The 20665-nt window shown below is 43.1% G+C and overlaps 1 protein-coding gene across 1 annotated transcript in view; it reads right to left on the reverse strand.

Moving 5' to 3' along the window:
- LOC126236992 (protein takeout-like) overlaps positions 1 to 15898 on the reverse strand; it is a 100882-nt gene extending 84984 nt beyond the window's left edge. The window contains exon 1 of the mRNA XM_049946716.1: positions 15787 to 15898. Within this exon, the coding sequence (XP_049802673.1) occupies positions 15787 to 15898 (112 nt within the window). The remainder of the gene's footprint in view (positions 1 to 15786) is intronic.
- Between the last annotated feature and the right edge of the window lie 4767 nt (positions 15899 to 20665).

Consider the following 20665-nt stretch of genomic DNA (forward strand, 5'->3'; position numbering starts at 1 on the left):
CATATATCTTCAACGATGATTGACAGCAACAGTACGCTCTGAATTTTAAGTATCACGTAACGGAAAATTTAGTAATTTTTGTTTGTTACATATAAAGAGCTAATATTTTTATTTTAAACACGTATTTGATATATTGTAGACGCAAAGCTACGTATTATCTTTTTTCTTTCGCATTTATCCGTTCAATGCTGAATGATGGGCTATTCCATATTCTTATTTCACTAGGTTTATACCGTCCGTTTGCACCATGTTTCCGCAGTATTATTTGTGTTAATTCTTCTTTCATGTGTATTAGGTATCCAGTGAACCATCCTTTGGTTCTGACTGTAGGGGACTTTCTTCGTTGTTTCACGTTCAGATAGTTCATTCTGACAACTTTCTGGTGCATAACTCTTACTTATATTTTTTTCCACTCGTCTAATTCAGTCTCCGAGACCAGCATGCTGTGTGTATATGCACCCAAAAGTGAGAGCTAGAGATCCTAAATTGTAAAGTGTTACCGGAACACGCTCTTACTCTACACTTCTGTATTCAGATACACTGGACTATACAAATTGACCAGTACGAACGCTGCTACACAAGTGTGGGCTACTGTGTATGAAATTTGCACCATTCGGGTGATATCTCTTAGCTAAATTTGTTTTCAGGCACATCCATCTGTTTCGAGGTTGTAGTTCATTATTACAGCCTTTTGTCCTCCTATTGAACTTTATATGCTTAATTCAGTAGTTACGTCATTTCATTGACGTCTTATGATAATAAAAACATTTTTATACTGACCGCTAGTTTCCTTTGGTAGTCAGATAAGCTCCTTCATTAATATATCCTTGTCAGGTGTGGTGTCCGTACTTCCATGCTTCACTGACCCACCACTAACAGTTTTCATTCAATAAGAAAAATGGTTCAAGTGGCTCTGAGCACTGTGGGACTTAATAGCGAGGTCATTAGTCCCCTATAATTTAGAACTACTTAAACCTAACTAACCTGACATCACACACATCCATGCCTGAGGCAGGATTCGAACCTGCAACCGTAGCAGTCGCGCGGTTCCTGACTGAAGCGCCTAGAACCGCTCGGCCACAGCGGCCGGCTCATTCAATAAGACGTTATCCTTTGCACGACATTGTTTCTCTTCAATTTGCATTTTTAAGGGAACCTTCCCTTCCTCGAAGGTCATCGGGAATTGGACTTCAGCACACCAGGGCAATGCTAACCAGCTCAACCGACAACTCACAAATCCAAAATCGGCTGACATCTCTTAACGGTCATAAATGAGATTTACAGCAGACGAAGTTTCGAAATTAACTCTCAAAGTTACCCTCAGACCAGACACAGTAACTACAGTACTCATAGCAGATTTTGATTAATTGTCATTTCTGCACAGACTAAGATAGTGCCAACTATAAGCCTCCGGCAGGAGTCTTGAACGTCCAATAAGATATCAACCGACACTACATTACAGGGGTACATGACCCCATGACAAGAACCCCATGACAAGAACATCACCAAGGATGTTGTATGTTGTTATTGTGGTCTTCAGTCTGAAGACTCATTTGATGCAGTTCTCCATGCTATTATATCCTTTTCAAGCCTCCTCGTCTCCGAACAACTACTGCAACCTACATCCATTCGAATCTGCTTCATGTATTCATCTCTTCCTCTCACTCTACGATTTTTACCCCTCACACTTACCTACAGTACTAAATTGGTGATCCTTGATGTCTCAGAATGTGTCCCACCAACCGATCCCTTCTTCTGGTTAGGTAGTGCCACAAATTTCTTTTCTCTCCGATTCTGTGCAATACCTCCTCATTAACTACGTAATCTAGCCACCTAATCTTCAGCATTCTTCTGTAGCACCACTTTTCAAAAGCTTCTATTCTCTTCTTATCTAACCCATTTCTCGTCCATGTTTCATCTCCATAAATACTTTCAGAAAAGACTACCTGACACTTAAATCCATATACGATGTTAACCAATTTCTCTTCTTCAGACACGGATTTTTTGTCATTTTCAGTCTAGATTTTAAATCCTCTCCACTTCTGCCATCATTTATTTTGCTGCCCAAATAGCAAAACTAATCTACTACTTTAAGTGTCTCGTTTCCTAATCTAATTCCCTCAGGATCGCCTGATTTGCACTGAAGTGACGGAAGTCTCGGGATAGCGACACGATCGTATACAGATAGCGGTAGTATCACATACGCAAGCTACAGAAGGGCTGTGCCTTGGCGGAGCTGTCATTGATTCACGTGAAATGGTGTACGACGAGATTATGGCCGCAGGACGGGAATTAACAGACTTTGAACGCGGAATGCTAATGATAGCTAGACGAATGGGACATTCCATTTCGGAAATCGTTAGGGAATTCAATGTTCAGAAATCCACAGTGTCGAAATTGCGCTGAGGAATCAAATTTCAGGCATTACCTCTCACCACGGACAACGCAGTGGCCGACGGTCTCCACTTAACGACGAGAGCAGCGGCGTTTGCGTAAAGTTGTAAGTGCTAACAGACAAGCAACACTGCGTGAAATAACTGTAGAAATCAAGGTGGGGCGTACGACGAACGTATCTGTTAGGATAGTGCGGCGAAATTCAGCGTAAATGGACTATGGCAGCAGACGACCGACGCGAGTGCCTTTGGTAACACCACGGCGTCGTGTGTAAAGCCTCACCTGGGCTCGGGACCATATCGGTTGGACCCTAGACGACTGGAAAACCGTGGCCTGATTAGATAGGTCCCGATTTAAGTTCGTAAGAACTCATGGTAGGCTTAGAGAGTGGCGCAAACGCTACGAAGCCATGGACTCAAGTTGTCAACGAACTGTGTAAACTGGTGGTTTCTCCATAATGGTGTGGGCTGTGTTTTTTCATGGAATGGACGGGCTCGTCTGGTCTTACTGCACGGGTAATTGACTGTAAATGGTTATGTTCGGCTGTTTTGAGACATTTTGCAGCCATTCGTAGACTTCATGTTCCCAAAAAACAATGAAATTTTTATGGATGACAAAGCACCATGTCACCGGTCCGCAATTCTTCGCGATTTGTTCGAAGAGCGTTCTAAACGATGATGTGGCCACCCAGATCGCCCGACATGAATCATATCTAATATTTATGGGAGTTTATATAATTAAGAGGTCAGTCCGTGCACGCAACTCTGAACCGGCAACTGTTTCGCATTTATGGACGGTTACAGAGGAAACATGGCTCAAAATTTCTGCAGGCAGCTTCCAACAACTTGTTGAGTCCATGTTACGTCGAGTTGCTCTATTACACTGGGAAAAATGAAATCCAATACGATGTTAAGGAGGTATCCCATGACCTTATCCAGCTCAGTGCAATTCGACTACATTCCATTATCATTGTTTTGCTTTTGTTGGTGTTCATCTTATGTCCTCTTTTCAAGACACTGCCCATTCCGTTCAACTGCTCTTCCAAGTCCTTTGCTGTCTCTGATAGAATTACAATGTCATTGGCAAACCTCTCTGTTGTTACTTCGTCTCCATGGACTTTAATTCCTACTTCTTTACTGCAAGCGCAGTATACAGATTGAATGACATTGGGGAGAGGCTACAAACCTGTATCAAGCCTTTCTCAACCATTGCTTCCGTTTCATGCCCGTCGAATCTTACAGCTACTGGATGGTCTCTGTACAAATTGTAAATAACCTTTCGCTCCTTATATTTTACCCCTGCTACCTTCAGTATTTGTAGGAGAGTATTACAGTCAACATTGTCAAAACTTTTCTCTAAGTGTACAAACGCTATAAACGTAGGTTTGCCTTACCTTAACCTATCTTCTAAGAGAAGTCGTAGGGTAAGTATTGCCTCATGTGTTCCTACATTACTCCGGAATCCAAACTGATCTTCCCCGAGGTCGGCTTCTACCAGTTTTTCCATTCTTTTGTAAAGAATATGTGTTAGTATTTTCCAAACACGACTTATTAAACTGATGCATCGGTAATATGCACACCTATCAGCACATGCTTTCTTTGGAATTGTAATTATTGTATTCTACTTGAAGTCTAAGAATATTCAGATAATCTCATACACCTATCACACCAGATAGAAGAGTTTCTTCGTGGCTGGTTCTCCCAAGGCTACCAACAGTGCTTGCGGAATGTCCTATTTTTCTACATAGTCTCCATCACGTTTTATGGTCATACGCCAACGTTGTGTAACAGCATGTATTCCCTGCTGATAAAATCTCTCATCCTATAGGCGTGGCCATGTTTTCACTGCATGAGTGACACTCTTGTCATCTTCAAAGTGTGTTGCCCAAAGAGATGCAAGTACGAGGGTGCCGGATCTGGGCTATAGCGTGTGGATGAGGCAATGATGTCCAGCCCAATTTGGCGATGTGTTCCTGGGTTCTCAGACGTGTGTGGGCGTGCATTATCGCGTTGGAGCACGATTTCGGCTGATTTCTTGTCCCATCGAACACGTCGGAAACGGTCTTCACATATGCCTCTGAATTGATTGTTGACCCTCTTGGCGTCACATCCACGAGAATGACACCATCACAATCCCAGAAGACTGTCACCATGACTTTTCCAGCAGAGGGAGTTGTCCTGAATTTCTTCTTTTGTGGTGAATGAGGATGATGTCACTTCATGGGCATCTTTTTGTTCCCGGCGCAAAGTGGTGCACTCAGCTTTCATCCCCCCTAGCGATCCTTGACAGAAATGTTCTCCACAGGTCTCAAAACTCTCCAACAATTCAGATGAAATGGCCTTTCTTTGAATCTTGTGGTCCGCTGTGAACATCCTTGGAACCCATCGTGAGCACCTCTTTGAATATCGGAGAGTCTCGATCATTGCAGACGCACCTCCATTGCTGACCGACAACTGTAGAGCTAATTGTCGAGTTGTGATGCGCAGGTCGGTACGAATAATGGCATTCGCACGATTCAGCATGTCTGGAGCAGTGGCTGTGACAGGACGTCCGGAGCTTGGCTCATCACAGAGCTCGGTCTCTGCATTTCCTGAGGCTGTAACTTGCTTTACCCATGGTCCAACTGTACGCCTACCAACTGCAGCATCACCATGCACTGCACACAAACGTTTATGGATGTTCACCACGGTTTCTTTTTCATAATACAAGAATTCAAAAACAGCGCGATGCTTGTAACACGAGCCGTAAGTAGGCGTCATTTTGACGCTGTACAACGGCTCTTCCATGTGCCAGAACGGTTCTAAACTTCACCGGCGCACAGAACAAGCATCAAATGTGAAGCTCCAACAAGGACGTTTGTCTATGTTTATTAATGACCTTTTCAAAAAATGTGGGGCATTGCTTATTGCACGACCCTCGTAGTTGCCACATAAACTTGTAATAGTACAAGGAAAAAGCAAAAGAGTACCTGACAGTGTTAGAAACAAGTAGGGGCTTCATAAATGAGGGTGTCTATACCGGAGGCTTCGTGCTGTTTGATCTGGTTACCAAGAGTTTTGCACGTTTGAGTTACAGTCAGGCACAGAGTTTTGTCTCCTACGTTTATTTACGTTTTGGTAGGGCACTTTAAGGTTATCTTTGCTCGCATTATTGAAAGGAAGAGTGGAGAAAGGAGAGGGGTAGCACACTGCAGGCAAGTATTCTCCCGTAGTACAATTCCTGCCTGCCAATAAGACGAGTGTAAGCGCTCGTACAATTCTGGCTAGGGGACCGATTACTTCTATAGTCAGCTAACCAGGAAGAACGGGTTGTTTTTGTTACAGAAAATTCATTACATATACAGGGTGATTCAAAAGTAGCTGTACACACTAAGTGGATACAACGTATGTATTTCAATAAGAATAAAACGTCTTAAAGTTTTGTCTTAAATTGCTTCATTTCAGTGTTATGCAGTAGAGCAGAGATCACAAGTGCAACATAAAATTAATAAAATTATTCTCAGAAAGCAACAACTTGAAGGGATCCGAAATTCAGCTCAACTACGTACTGTACGTTTACCTCAGGACATGTTCAAAATTATGTCCATGTTGGCGAAGACAGTGACACTCTCGACTTCTTACAGCTCTGGAAATTTGTAGGCTCCGTTCACCTCGTTCTGCACAGTTGCACAGCTGTTTTCGCTGCTGTAGTTGTGCTAAATCCTCAAATGCAACTCCGTACACGACTCCTTGAGATGGCACCAAAGGTATAAGTTCAGGGGATAAGATCTGGAGATCTGGCGGGCCAAGCAACTGATCCTGCACAAACTGTCCACTTATCGGTATAAGCAACTTTGAGATACTGTCATATCTCCCGACTGAAAGTGTAGGGGCACTGTCGACAAAATATCATCTTGAGATAATGAGATATGTAGGCGAATAAGAGACGCCAAAAGCCTGTACTGGTCCATAATGTAATGCCTGCTACCACTGACTGTATGCATAACTCAGAAATAAATCAGTTTCAGACAAAAATTCATTTAACATTTTAATCTTATACTGATCCATACATTACACCCACGAAGTGTGTATAGTTACTTTTGAATCATCATATGTTATAATTAGAGGAAAGTGAATGCTTTGCCTAAAGACTTCAACATAACAGAAGTGTCAACCGCATTATTAACGTGAAAAATCACGATTAGCTCATGTATGCACACCAAATTAGAAATATATTTAAAAAACTTGAAATTAAATCAGTTTTAAAGGAAACAGTACAATTCAGAATCAAGTAAAACCTACGACAGAAGAGAAACAAGCATTATAGGTCAAGGTTGCTTTAAATAAAATACCTGCAACTCAAAACATACTTGGATGGCTACTAGGAACTTTAATAGTAGGTGCAAAGAGAATGTAAGAGCACCGAAGAGTGAGGACACGCATTTGACATTTGCAGAACACTTAATAAAGGTATATCACCACTAAACTAGAACAAGAACAGAAATGAAAGTCTTCTGCCATAATAATAGAAGAAAGAACTTGCTCAGCCCCAAAAGAAATTATCTCATAGAGTGGGACATAAGAAATGAAGAAAACTTCTCAGTGACAGACAAAGCATCAACAGAAAATCAATAATTCAACTTTACACAACTTGACATCAAGCAAAATTAACAAAAAATAGGAAATAAGAAAATTAAAACCTAAAACACACACACACACACACACACACACACACACACACACACTCACACACACACAAACACACTAACATCACCTCAGTGTCCCATTACCACACCATTACCCATCTGTCTTCTCCCAAACAACTCATTCCGCTCTTACCCTATATAGTATCCTTTGATACCGCAGTTAACTTAGCAAGGAATTCAAGTGTTTTGAACAGCAGCATTGTGATACGTAGCTAAATGAAAACTTTTATCGGTGAGGTTTCAGTGCAGAAATGGTTACATAAGAGCAAAACTGACATACATAATACAAAGGTCACATAAATAAAAGTAGGTGCTCCATCTACATCTTTTGCTTGTAAATAATGCGAATATTAAAAGAAATACCTCAAAGCAAAATAGTTATAGCCACGTAATTAATTATTTAATTTATTGCCTTCGTACAGCACAGAAGATGGTTGTGGTTAAAACCGAATACAATAATTCAGTTGATAAAAATTTGTCTTACCAACAAAATTAACAACTGTATCAATTTCTTTTCTATTTCCAACTTATTGCTACTTTTTTGGGGACAAGAATTCGTAATTTTTCCAGGTAAGTAGCTTTAACGAGCTGACATAGCTTTTTAAAGTATCTATAGATTTTATATAGTTTGTTAATTTGCTTTATTCATTCTAGAATTTTTGCTGTTCCTCTGTTCTCCCGACCTTACTGTTATTTAACTTGACAGCAGTGTCTTATATTTAACCATCGGTGGGAGATACTGATCAAGTGATTACATGCTCCATTCCCAAAATAACCACACTAACACGGAGGGTGGGTGGGTGTTCACGGCTGTAGGTGAGAGCGGCCATTGTACCCAGGCTGTTGAGCCGAGTTGTTGGTAAACAAGAAGCGATGTCGCTGTGTTGCTTGATCGGCGCCCAGATACTGGCGCCTGGAGCGCCGGTCGAAGCCCCTGCCACTTTCACCAGCAGCGTGATCGTACTGCACTGGGCCTCGCAGGGAACCAGTTTCGTGTCTAATCATAGCCCTATTGACGTCGCTGCTGCAGCAGGTGGGTCCGCTCTCTGATGCGGACCGGCAGGCAGCTACATGAAACATTTCAGAGACTGATTTGACAGAATTGCCAAAAAAGTAACTTTTTATTCTTCCTGTTCATTCTTTTATTTATACACAGTGTTCGGTAGATTGATTCACCGACGTGAATCCAAGGTACTACAGGGAAATATCTCTGTAAGACACTAATCTTCTGTATTCAATTTGTGCTTCGAAAGACTATATATAAACGGAATACAAATATCATTAAAAGTGTTGGTTAAAAAATAAATAGTTGTTTCTGTACCTTGTAAGAATAGAAGCTTATGTAAATGAGCCTGCTACTTATGCTACTGACAATGAGTCTACATCATCTAGTCTAGATAATCAGAAAAGCTGTGGTATTAGCCTCTAATAACGAAGAATGACTAGCTCACGTTGCTGCTCCTGAAGATACGAACTCGTTAAGCAATCTGTGAGATTTTCGTGTTATGTTATCTGAAAATAGCTAATCCATTACATGGTAGTATTTAATTTGATGAGTACGAAACAAGACAAATACAGTGACGAGAAAATTGCTAATTACACAGAGTAGATAACATTCTGATGTTGCCTGAGGAGTAACAAGAAATCTATCCGAAAAGTAAAAAAACTTTAAACATATTGTGCTGGTACCGTCAACGGAGATCCATATATTTCAAATGAAGTGAAACGACACGCATTTCCTTCCATGGGCGTTCTATTTGCAAGTGGTTTGTTCCAAAGCACTTAATAAACGGATCGCTGATCTCTTAAAATTACGTATAAATTTTAGAATTTTTCCGTTTCAAGAAACAACAGGATATAGTAACAAATAAATTTTAAAATGATTTCAGTTTCCTTCATTCTCTACAGACTTCCTCGGGACCAAAAAGATTCTCAGGCCACGTAGACTTTGCAGCCTAGCATGTTTTATTTGTTGGTCACGGTAACCATTTCTCCATAATTCAACGAAGCCATTAACAGCTACATGTAAATCAATACTCTGCAGATCACCATAAAGATCATGGGAGAGGACCTCCTCCACCGTTCAAGAATGAAGCACGGGAATAATAATTGTTTTGGTGTATTTCTATTAGTCTTCCGTTATATTCAGGGATCTGCGGGGCTGTTTTAAGAAAAGGGTAGAATGTTTGAAGATCCTGTTCTGAAAATTGATTATTGGAAGTTTGACAGAAGCACTTCCCTTTCGTCAAATATGAACGGTTCAGGTTCTGCAGCACTTCTAATAAACGCTCACTGAATACACAATACTTGTGACTATTTGCGTTGTCCTTCTGTACATAAGTACGGTGTCTCTAAACTGGGTGGATCTCGAGCAGAGCCCAGAACAGACTGTGCAACATTTTCTTAGCATATAACGAAATAATAAGCAGTCAGTTTCATAAAAGAAATTTAAGTCCCTTACCGGTTACGGGCACGTACTACTCTTCTTCAGAAAGTTAAACCTATCTCATTATTTGCGAGTGTCAATAAAATTAGTATAAAGTAGCGTTTAACTTCTTTATACTAATTTTGCACAGACATTATGAACCACATGACCATGGCATTTTACTGTATGCACCTTACTGCTGGCACTCGCAAATAATGCCACAGGTACAACCCGAAGAGGGGCGCCATGTGCCCGAAACCAGTAAAGAAATTAAATTTCTTTTATGCAACTGGTCGCTTATTATTTCGTTACATACAACTACAGATGCCGAGGATAGATAAAATACTTAACATTCTATTTTACGAAAACACGGCAGTTACGTGGAATCTTACCAATGTACTGAAGACCGATATTTGCTGTACCCACGCCTGAACATATGTTTCATCACACATCGATCGAGTTGACGCTTTCGAGGGAAGCTGGTCTCAGATCTTGATTTTAAGCTCACGGTGCCATCCCTAAACTACATGAGTGAATAATTGGATAATTCGTAAAGAAAGAAGACAAACATTTCATTCGTCAACCGCGTTCAACCAGGGTTTTGTTTCTGTCTTCCCTCCCTGATGATCGTTTCAGTTCATATCACAGAGCAATGTACTACGCAGGTAGCTGTTCGACTTGAATGACGCAAACTGCGTCTCATTAGTCGGGATATTAATGTACTGCAAATTTTCACCTTAATCTTGCAAATTCGTAATTTACGTTATTGCATGATAGTAGTTATTCTGCGTTCCATTCTTTGTATCACAGTAACACTATTTCTCAAGACTAAAAAAAGGACGTTGTTTAACGTTTATATTCCGCGGTCCATCCTGTGTGACGGAGTGTCCGTTCTGTACCATTGTCACCCCCCACCTCCTTTTCCCGTTCCAGTCGCGTATTGTGCGCGGGAAGAACGACTGTTGGTAAATCTCCGTGTGAGCTCGAATCTCTATTAGTTTACTTTACCGTTGGACGCAACAATATATTGGTTGACTCTTTCAGGAACGTACGCTCTCGGAATTTTAACAGTAAACCACAATAATGCACAACGCCTCCCTAGTAGAGAGCTGGATGAGTTCTTCCGAGTCGCTTTCGCGCGTACTAAACGAACCTGTGACGCAACGCGCTGCTCTTCTTGGAGTCTTCTCTGTTTCCTCTATCAGTCCTTTCTGCTAATGGCAGAAGAGCCACTCTTGCTTCAATGTTTAAAAAGTAACTTGCAACTCTTAACAATGCATCAAGTAACTTATCCTTAAGCGTACTGTCAAAAAGCTTGTTATGCGATTTTGAGATTTCTATAAAACCTTGGAGCCCTAGATACCGGCTTACTGTTACGACACGCTGATTCGCTCCACCACTCAGCAGACAACGATGAGAACTGTAATTCTTGGATGCAAGTGAACAGGCAGATTCCGGTTTCCTGGATTTCACGGAAGCGTTCGACACTATGTCACATCGTCGACTACTGACCGAAGGTAGAATCATACAGAACATCCGCGCAAACATGTGACTGGCTGAGGAATGTTTTTCTTACACAATACGATAGGCTGATCAGCAAACATCCTACATAAACGAATGCAACATCGGGTTCGTCCAAAGGAAGCGTAATGGGGCCTGTAATCCTCAATATGTATTAACGATTTGTCGAATGGCATCAGCAGTAGTACGAGATTTTTGCTCGCGATTCTGTTGTCTGCAGGAAAGTATCGTCACTAGACGATCGTAAGGATATCTAAAAGGACTTTGAGAAAATTTACCCTGAGTTTAACGAACGGCAGCTCCTTTTAAATGTGGTTAAATGTGAGATAATACACACAACAAAGAAAAGGGACACGTTAGTTTCCACCATTTTGAACAGGTCACATAATACACTCCTGGAAATTGAAATAAGAACACCGTGAATTCATTGTCCCAGGAAGGGGAAACTTTATTGACACATTCCTGGGGTCAGATACATCACATGATCACACTGACAGAACCACAGGCACATAGACACAGGCAACAGAGCATGCACAATGTCCGCACTAGTACAGTGTATATCCACCTTTCGCAGCAATGCAGGCTGCTATTCTCCCATGGAGACGATCGTAGAGATGCTGGATGTAGTCCTGTGGAACGGCTTGCCATGCCATTTCCACCTGGCGCCTCAGTTGGACCAGCGTTCGTACTGGACGTGCAGACCGCGTGAGACGACGCTTCATCCAGTCCCAAACATGCTCAATGGGGGACAGATCCGGAGATCTTGCTGGCCAGGGTAGTCGACTTACACCTTCTAGAGCACGTTGGGTGGCACGGGATACATGCGGACGTGCATTGTCCTGTTGGAACAGCAAGTTCCCTTGCCGGTCTAGGAATGGTAGAACGATGGGTTCGATGACGGTTTGGATGTACCGTGCACTATTCAGTGTCCCCTCGACGATCACCAGTGGTGTACGGCCAGTGTAGGAGATCGCTCCCCACACCATGATGCCGGGTGTTGGCCCTGTGTGCCTCGGTCGTATGCAGTCCTGATTGTGGCGCTCACCTGCACGGCGCCAAACACGCATACGACCATCATTGGCACCAAGGCAGAAGCGACTCTCATCGCTGAAGACGACACGTCTCCATTCGTCCCTCCATTCACGCCTGTCGCGACACCACTGGAGGCGGGCTGCACGATGTTGGGGCGTGAGCGGAAGACGGCCTAACGGTGTGCGGGACCGTAGCCCAGCTTCATGGAGACGGTTGCGAATGGTCCTCGCCGATACCCCAGGAGCAACAGTGTCCCTAATTTGCTGGGAAGTGGCGGTGCGGTCCCCTACGGCACTGCGTAGGATCCTACGGTCTTGGCGTGCATCCGTGCGTCGCTGCGGTCCGGTCCCAGGTCGACGGGCACGTGCACCTTCCGCCGACCACTGGCGACAACATCGATGTACTGTGGAGACCTCACGCCCCACGTGTTGAGCAATTCGGCGGTACGTCCACCCGGCCTCCCGCATGCCCACTATACGCCCTCGCTCAAAGTCCGTCAACTGCACATACGGTTCACGTCCACGCTGTCGCGGCATGCTGCAAGTGTTAAAGACTGCGATGGAGCTCCGTATGCCACGGCAAACTGGCTGACACTGACGGCGGCGGTGCACAAATGCTGCGCAGCTAGCGCCATTCGACGGCCAACACCGCGGTTCCTGGTGTGTCCGCTGTGCCGTGCGTGTGATCATTGCTTGTACAGCCCTCTCGCAGTGTCCGGAGCAAGTATGGTGGGTCTGACACACCGGTGTCAATGTGTTCTTTTTTCCATTTCCAGGAGTGTATAATTATCAAGAGCTAATGCTAAGAAGCGATATGAAATGGGACAATCACGTAAAGTCAGGATTAGAAAAGACAAATAGAAAAATTAGATTTGTTTCTGAAGTTTTGGAAAGTGCGGTGTACCTACAAAGGAAATGGTAAACAATGCGCTGCTGCGCGCAGTTCTGGAGTGTTGTTACAGTGTGTGGTGTCCTTATCACAATGGTATTACAACAGGTATCAGGAACGTGCTGCTGGGGGCCTAAAATGTCGGTGTAGACCATATCAATGTCCAACAGAAATGCTCGGAAATTGCTGAAAGAGCGGAATATTGCTGAGTAAATTTAGATACGCTGTACTGACGAAGACTTTGTGATCATTGTACTACCATCAGCATATATTTCGCGGAGTGATCGTGAGAATAAGATAGGGAATACTAGGGTGGGTACATAAGCATATAGATAAACATTTTTCCATCGCTCTGTACGCGTATGGAATAGGAAACAAAATCGGTGATATTGGTGTGATACATCCTCCGGAGTATTTGTATAGATGTAAAAGCTTTTGGGCGAAGTTTTCTCGACAGCGCATCATGGCCCTGAACAGGTCTTGACACGGCGGGTAAAAAGCATTTGGCTTATGATACGCTGAGCAAACAGCGAAGGAAACCTTTGAGAAATCTGAAAAGGGAGTTAAACTTCACGGAGAAGAAATTAAAACTGTGAGGTTTGCCGATAACATTAATTCTGTCGGTGACGCCAAAGGACTCTGGAAAGCATTTGTACGGAATAGACAGTGTTTTGAAAAGAGACTGTAATATAAGTATCAACCAAGTAAAATAGAAGTAATGGAATGCAGTCGAATTAAATCAGGTGATGCTTATAGTATTAGGCTATTATATGACGCATTAAAATCAATCGATTAGCTTTGCTATTTCAGCAGAAAAATAGCTTAAAATAGTCAAACTAGGGAGAATGTAAAGCGAAGGCTGGCAACAGCAGGAAAAGCGTTTCTGAAAAAGAGACATTTATTAATATCAAATATAAATCTAAGTGTTAAGAAGCCTTTTTTGTAGGTATTTGCATGGAAAACAGCTTTGTACTGAACTGAAACGTGGGCTATGAGCAGCTGGGATAATAAGCGAATAGAAACCTTTGAAATGTGAAGCTGCAAATGAATGTACAAAAATAGAAGACTAGATCAAGAACTTAATAACATGCTACTGAATCTAAACGAAGAAGAAAGAAATTTCTGGCACAGTTTGACTACAAGAAGGGGTCGGATGATACGACATCAGGTGGCATTAGCGAATCGTACATATGGTAATGTAAAGAAATGTGGGAATCTGCATCTGCATATACGTGTACATCTACACTCTGAAAACGACTGTGAAGCGCCTGAGAGAGGGCGCGTCCCTCTGTTCCAGTTTTTAGGTGTTCCCGTTCCATTCACGGTCGTTAAAATGCGTCTATGAGCGCTATAGCTAACCTAGTCTTGTCCTCACGATCTCTACTGGAGCTATATGTACGGCGTTGTAATATCTTCCTAGAATCATCATTTAAAGCTGGTTCTTGAAATTTTTTAACTATGCTTTGTCTGCGCAGTCTACATTTGTCTTCAGAAGTCTGCCAGTTAATCTTCACCATGTCTGTGAGTCTCTTCCATGGGTTAAACAAACCTGTGACCATTTTTGCTGCCCTTTTTTGTATACGTTCAATATCCACTATTGGTACTACTTGGTACGAATACCTCAATCTTCACCAATATTTTAGAATAGGCGGTACGAGTGATTTGTAAGCAATCTCCTTTGTTGGACAGACTACAAAGGCCATCGGTCAATCTCCTTTGTTGATTTATTGCATTTTGGTAGTAGTCTACCATTAAACTGAGTCTGCTAACTGCTTTATCTACGTGACCGTTCTATTTAATATCCCTACTCATTGTTACACGCCGGCCATAGTGGCCGAGTGGTTCTAGGCGCTTCAATCTGGAGCCGTGCGACCGCTGTGATCGCACGTTCGAATCCTGCCTCGGGCATGGATGTGTGTGATGTCCTTAGGTTAGTTAGGTTTAAGTAGTTCTAAGTTCTAGGCGACTGATGACCTCAGAAGTTAAGTCGCATAGTGTTCAGAGCCATTTGAACCATTTGAACCATTGTTACACACAGGTATTTGTACGCGTTGGCCGATTGTAACTGTGATTCGTTGATACTGTAATCATATGACACTACGTTTTCTTCGTGTTGTAAAGCGCACTGTATTACATTTTCGAACATTTAAAGCAAGTTGCCAATATTTGCCCCACTCTGAAACTTTGTCAAGCTCTGAATCAATATTTGTGCAGCTTTTTTCAGATAGTGCTTCATCATATATAACTGCATCATCTGCAAAATGAGTTTTCTGTTATTCTCCGCAATGTTATTAACATACAACACGAAGAGCAAGGGTCCCAATACACTTCCATACCATCAAAAATCTTGCAGACATCTCTACCAAAAAATCGCCATTCCATTTACAAATTTCGCTTGATTCCCCTATGATCGTAAAATGGTTCAAATGGCTCTAAGCACTAAGGGACTTAACATCTGAGGTCATCAGTCCCCTAGACTTAGAACTACTTAAACCTAACTAACCTAAGGACATCACACACATCCATGGCTGAGGCAGGATTCGAACCTGCGACCGTAGCAGCACCGCGGTTCCGGACTAAAGCGCCTAGAACCGCTCGGTCATAGCGGCCGGCCGTATGATCGTACTTTTGATAGTAAACGTAAATGGTAGTGACTTAAAAATTTAAAATTACAGACATATTAAAGCTCGAATACACTAAGTAGATTGAAATGAACGGATACTGCAGTAGTTACTCTGAGATGAAGCCGTGCAGGGCTGCATGAAACCAGTCATCGGGCTGAACACCATAACAAAAGCAACAAGAGTGAGAATCGAACGGAATGGACTGTTTGAGAGCTCACGTGTGTGCTCGACGATGTCGACGACGGCCGCGCAGAGGGTGGCGGCGGTCGCCAGCGCCAACACGAGCAGAGGCAGCGGCAGCGACGAGCTGGAGGCGGGCGGCGGGGCCATGGTTGCGCGCCGAGTGCCGCGCGCCGCAGCTCGCGCCCGAGGGAGCGCCCGCCGGAGAAAGTGCCGCTTAGGGGGGGCGGCGCAGCGCCGGCTAATGTGTCCCTCTCTGTCGGCGCGTCCTGCCAAGCCCGCACACGCTTTCGCCCGTTGTCCTGCAATCACATTACTGTCACCGCCCGTCTGCGAACAAGTGGCTACTAGTGGATGCAGACGGAGGACACGCTCTTTATCAATTTTGATTTCTGTCTTAATCGTCCTACAATTCAGGAGACTTACATCAATCTGTTAAGCTTTCATTTACAAACAGTCACCAATAGCTTTTGACATTTACACTGCAGAGCAAAAAAATTTGGTACACCTGCCTAATATTGTGTAGGGCCCCGCGACCACGCAGAAGTGCCGCAACACGACTTGGCGTGGACTCGACTATTGTCTGAAGTTCTTGATGCAATAATTTACCAACAGCCGTATGTATTGTAGAAATTTATTTTATTTCATGAACTTCTAATTGCTACCAGTTGCCGGCCGGAGTGGACGTGCGGTTCGAGGCGCTGCAGTCTGGAACCGAGCGACCGCTACGGTTGCAGGTTCGAATCCTGCCTCGGGCATGGATGTGTGTGATGTCCTTAGGTTAGTTAGGTTTAATTAGTTCTACGTTCTAGGCGACTGATGACCTCAGCAGTTAAGTCGCATAGTACTCAGAGCAATTTGAACCATTTTTTGCTACCAGTTTCGGCATTACATTGATGCCATCTTCAGGCCCCACTCGTCATAGTCGTAAAATCGCTATACACGGAAGGAGCCATATAACTGGATCCGTGAATCAATCGTCCTGCAGAAGCTATGAGGAGTGGGGCCTGAAGATAGCATCAATGTAATGCCGAAACTGGTAGCAATTAGAAGTTCACAAAATAAAATAAATTTCTACAATACATACGGCTGTTGGTAAATTATTGCATCAAGAAGTACCAGCCGTCGTCCCACGATCCATAATGGATCAACGAAGAATGTCTGAAGTAGTGCTGGAAGAAACTGACACCTCAATCCTGCGGGGCTGTCCATAAATCCGTAAGAGTACGAGAGGGTGGAGATCTCTTCTGAAGACCACGTTGCAAGGTCTCCCAGATATGCTCAGTATTGTTCATGTTGGGGAGTGTGGCGGTCAGCGGAAGCGTTTAAACTCAGAAGAGTGTTCCTGGAGCCACTCTGTAGCAATTCTGGGCGTGTGAGGCGTGGCATTGTCCTGCTGGAACTGCCCAAGCCGTCGGAATGCACAATGGATATGAATGGATGCACGTGATCAGACAGGATGCTTACGTATGTGTCACCTCTCAGGGTCGTATCTGGACGTATCAGAGGTGCCATACCACTCCAACTGCACAACCCCCATATCGTTACAGAGCCTCCATCACAGTCCCCTGCTGACCATGCAAGGTCCATGGATTCAAGAGGCTGTCTCTCTCTATACCCGTGCACGTCCATCCACTCGATACAATTTAAAATGAGACTCATCCACCGGTGCAACATGTTTCCACTCATCAACAGTATAATATCGGCGTTGACGGGTCCAAGCGAGTTGTAAAGCTCTGTGTCGCTCAGTCGTCAAGGCCAAACCAATGGGCCTTCGGCACCGAAACCTCATGTCGATGACATTTCACTGAATAGTTTGGACGCTGACACTTGTTGATGGCCCAGCATTGAAATCTGCAGCAATTTGCTGAAGGCTTGTACTTCTGTCACGTTGAACGATTGTTTTCAGTGGTCGTTGGTCCCGTCCTTGCAGTATCTTTTTCCGATCGCAGCAATGTCGGAGATTTGATGTTTTACCGGATTCCTGATATTCACGAAAGACTCGTGAAATGGTCGTACGGCAAAATTCCCACTTCATCACTACCTCGGAGATTCTGTGTGCCATCGCTCGTGCGCCGACTACAACACCACGTTCAAACTCACTTAAATCTTGATAACGTGCCATAGTAGGAACAGGAACCCATTTGACAACTGCGACAAACACTTGTTGTCTTATATAGGCGTTGCCGACCGCAGGGTCGTATTCTGTCTGTTTACATATCTTTCAAAAAAATAGTTCAAATTGCTCTGAGCACTATGGGACTTAACTTCTGAGGTCATCAGTCCCCTAGAACTTAGAACTACTTAAACCTAACCTAGGCACATCACACACATCCATGCCCGAGGGAGGATTCGAACCTGCGACCGTAGCAGTCACGCGGTTCCGGACTGAAACGCCTAGAACAGCTCGGCCACCGCGGCCGGCACATATCTTTCTATTTGGATAGGCATGCCTATACTAGTTTCTTTGGCCCTTCAGTGTATTACTCCTTTTTACACTTTTTGAAGATCTTCTCCATTATAGCTAGGAAAGTTGCTGTCAAAACAAGGGAAAAAGCTGTCGGTTTCAAAACACGTCAGGCGGGGTAATAAACGCCAACGACCACTGATGATCCTTCCCTGTTTAATGATCTCTAGTCTGTTACATTGCTAGGTGGTAAGTTTGTTTTGTTTGCAGATGATGCGAACATTGCAATAAATAGCAAGTCAAGTAAATATTTAGAAATGGCTAATAATCAAATTTTCATCGACATTAATCAGTGGTTTAAAGCTTATTCACTATCATTAAACTATGAAAAGACCGACTATATGCAATTCAAAACCCATAAGAGATTTCCTTCCAGACTGTGTATAACATTTGAATTCTTATAGATACAAGAGGTTGACAGTGTTAAATTTCTGGAATTACAACTGGATAATAAATTCTGAATTGCTGGAGTGCCTAAACATATCTTTCTTTGCGATACGAATTATGTCGGATATGTGAGATACAAAAACAAAGAACTGCCATACTTTGCTTACTTTCATTCTATTATGTCATATGGAATCATATTTTAGGGTAACTCGTCAAAACGAGCAAAAGTTTTTAGACTGCAAAAGAGTGTAGTAAGACTGATTTGACGTGTAAATTCAACTATATCCCATAGGAACCTCAAGGTCTGAGAAGGACTTTGAGGTTTGATTTTATTGAGGTCATAAATATTTAATTTATAACATGCAGCTACACAAGCAGCTCCAACTCTAAGTAATATAATCTTAACAGAACGGCGCTAACAACGCGCGCTAACATTAAAGATAAGGATCAATCGCATAACCTAAGTAGCCTAACCTATATATTTTTGTGCATAACGAGCCTAGTAATACTAGAGCTCGTGTTGTTGCACCGTCGGCTGCTGCTGGAAGACTGACCCTAAGGTGCGAGCAGCGCGCACCGGAAGTCCTTATCAGCTCTGATTACGCAACCGGAAGTGAATTATAGTGCAACACGATCTAAGTAATATATAGGACGCTGTAGCAGAGGCAGCGAAAAATTCTAAGTCCCAATCAAGGTCACGCGCTGCTCGACGCGTAACACATATCTAACACGTACTGATTATCAGTCTATTTATATCCTAATGGAATTTGTTGCAAATAAAATGTGTTTCCAGCCAATACCTCAATACACAGTATCAATACTAGCAATAAGAACACTACTAAATGACCTGAAATCACTTACCTTGGTCCAAAAAAGGGTCCAGTACTCAGGAACATACATTTTCAATAAATTGCCAGCAACCATTAAAAACTTGGTTTCCGATAAAGCACAGTTTAAACAGAGCTTGAAATACCTTCCGGTAGGCAACTCCTTCTTAACAGTTAGAACAGTTTAAGTAAAAATGTCTGTTAGATTTCAGTTTTATCAGCACTTTGTCACAACAGTCAAGATTGCGTATTTTGTGTATGATAAATTTATTAAATGTGCAGAACTATGTTTCATTCTGACAGTGTATTAATTTTTTAAATATTAGCAGTCCCAGTTTACTTTAATGTATTTACATATCTCGACCATCTCCTGTTAAATGATCAGGGAAGTGAGTATTATATTCAAACGTGTTATGTTTTTTAATGTTATACTTTCTCACATGTACCGCACCCACGAGAATCATCTAATTTTTGAATCTATGGAACGAAAACTGTACCTAACCTAAACAATCTAATCCTAAATGATAGCGAGACGAGGCTGATGTAACACACTACTAAGCTGCAATACGCTTAAGGCACAAGAAAAAACAAGGATTACGCGGTCAAGTGACATGTGACTACCTGTCAAAATCCTGAATACCCATCTTTTGCAGAGTAGACGTGCGGGAAAAGAAGCAATGAGGTTCTGGAATGTACCGACAAGGATGCAGAGGAACACTGACTTCAGTGCCGTGGCAGGCCGCGCTAGGTTTCACAGTCGAGGGTCCATGGTGCGAACAGCCCGACCGATGTGGTTCCACACATTCTCGATTGGGTTTTAATGCAGAGGGATCGGTGGCCAGGGAAGTACGAGTAAACTCATCCACGTGATCTTCGAACCGAGCACGTGCATTGCAAGCTGTCTGACACTTTCCATTGTCCTGCTAGTAGATGCCATTGCGCCAAGAAAAACAAACTGCATGCACGTGGAGACATGGTCCCCAAGGACAGATGCATACTCGTGTTGATCCTCTGTGCCTTCCAAAATGACGAGATCACCCACAGAATGCCACGAAAACATTCCCCAGACCGTTACGCTCGCTCCTCCTGTCTGGGACCCTTCCGACAATAGTTGCACGGCAGTACAAACGATTGGCCATCTGCCCGATGGAGCAAAAACGTGATTCATCTGAAAAGACCACTGACGTCACTCAGTGGTCGTCCAGTTGGATACTGACGTTCAAATTCCAGCCTTCA

This window comes from Schistocerca nitens, chromosome 2, assembly GCF_023898315.1.
Source record: "Schistocerca nitens isolate TAMUIC-IGC-003100 chromosome 2, iqSchNite1.1, whole genome shotgun sequence".
In the NCBI taxonomy this organism is placed as follows: Eukaryota; Metazoa; Arthropoda; class Insecta; order Orthoptera; family Acrididae; genus Schistocerca; species Schistocerca nitens.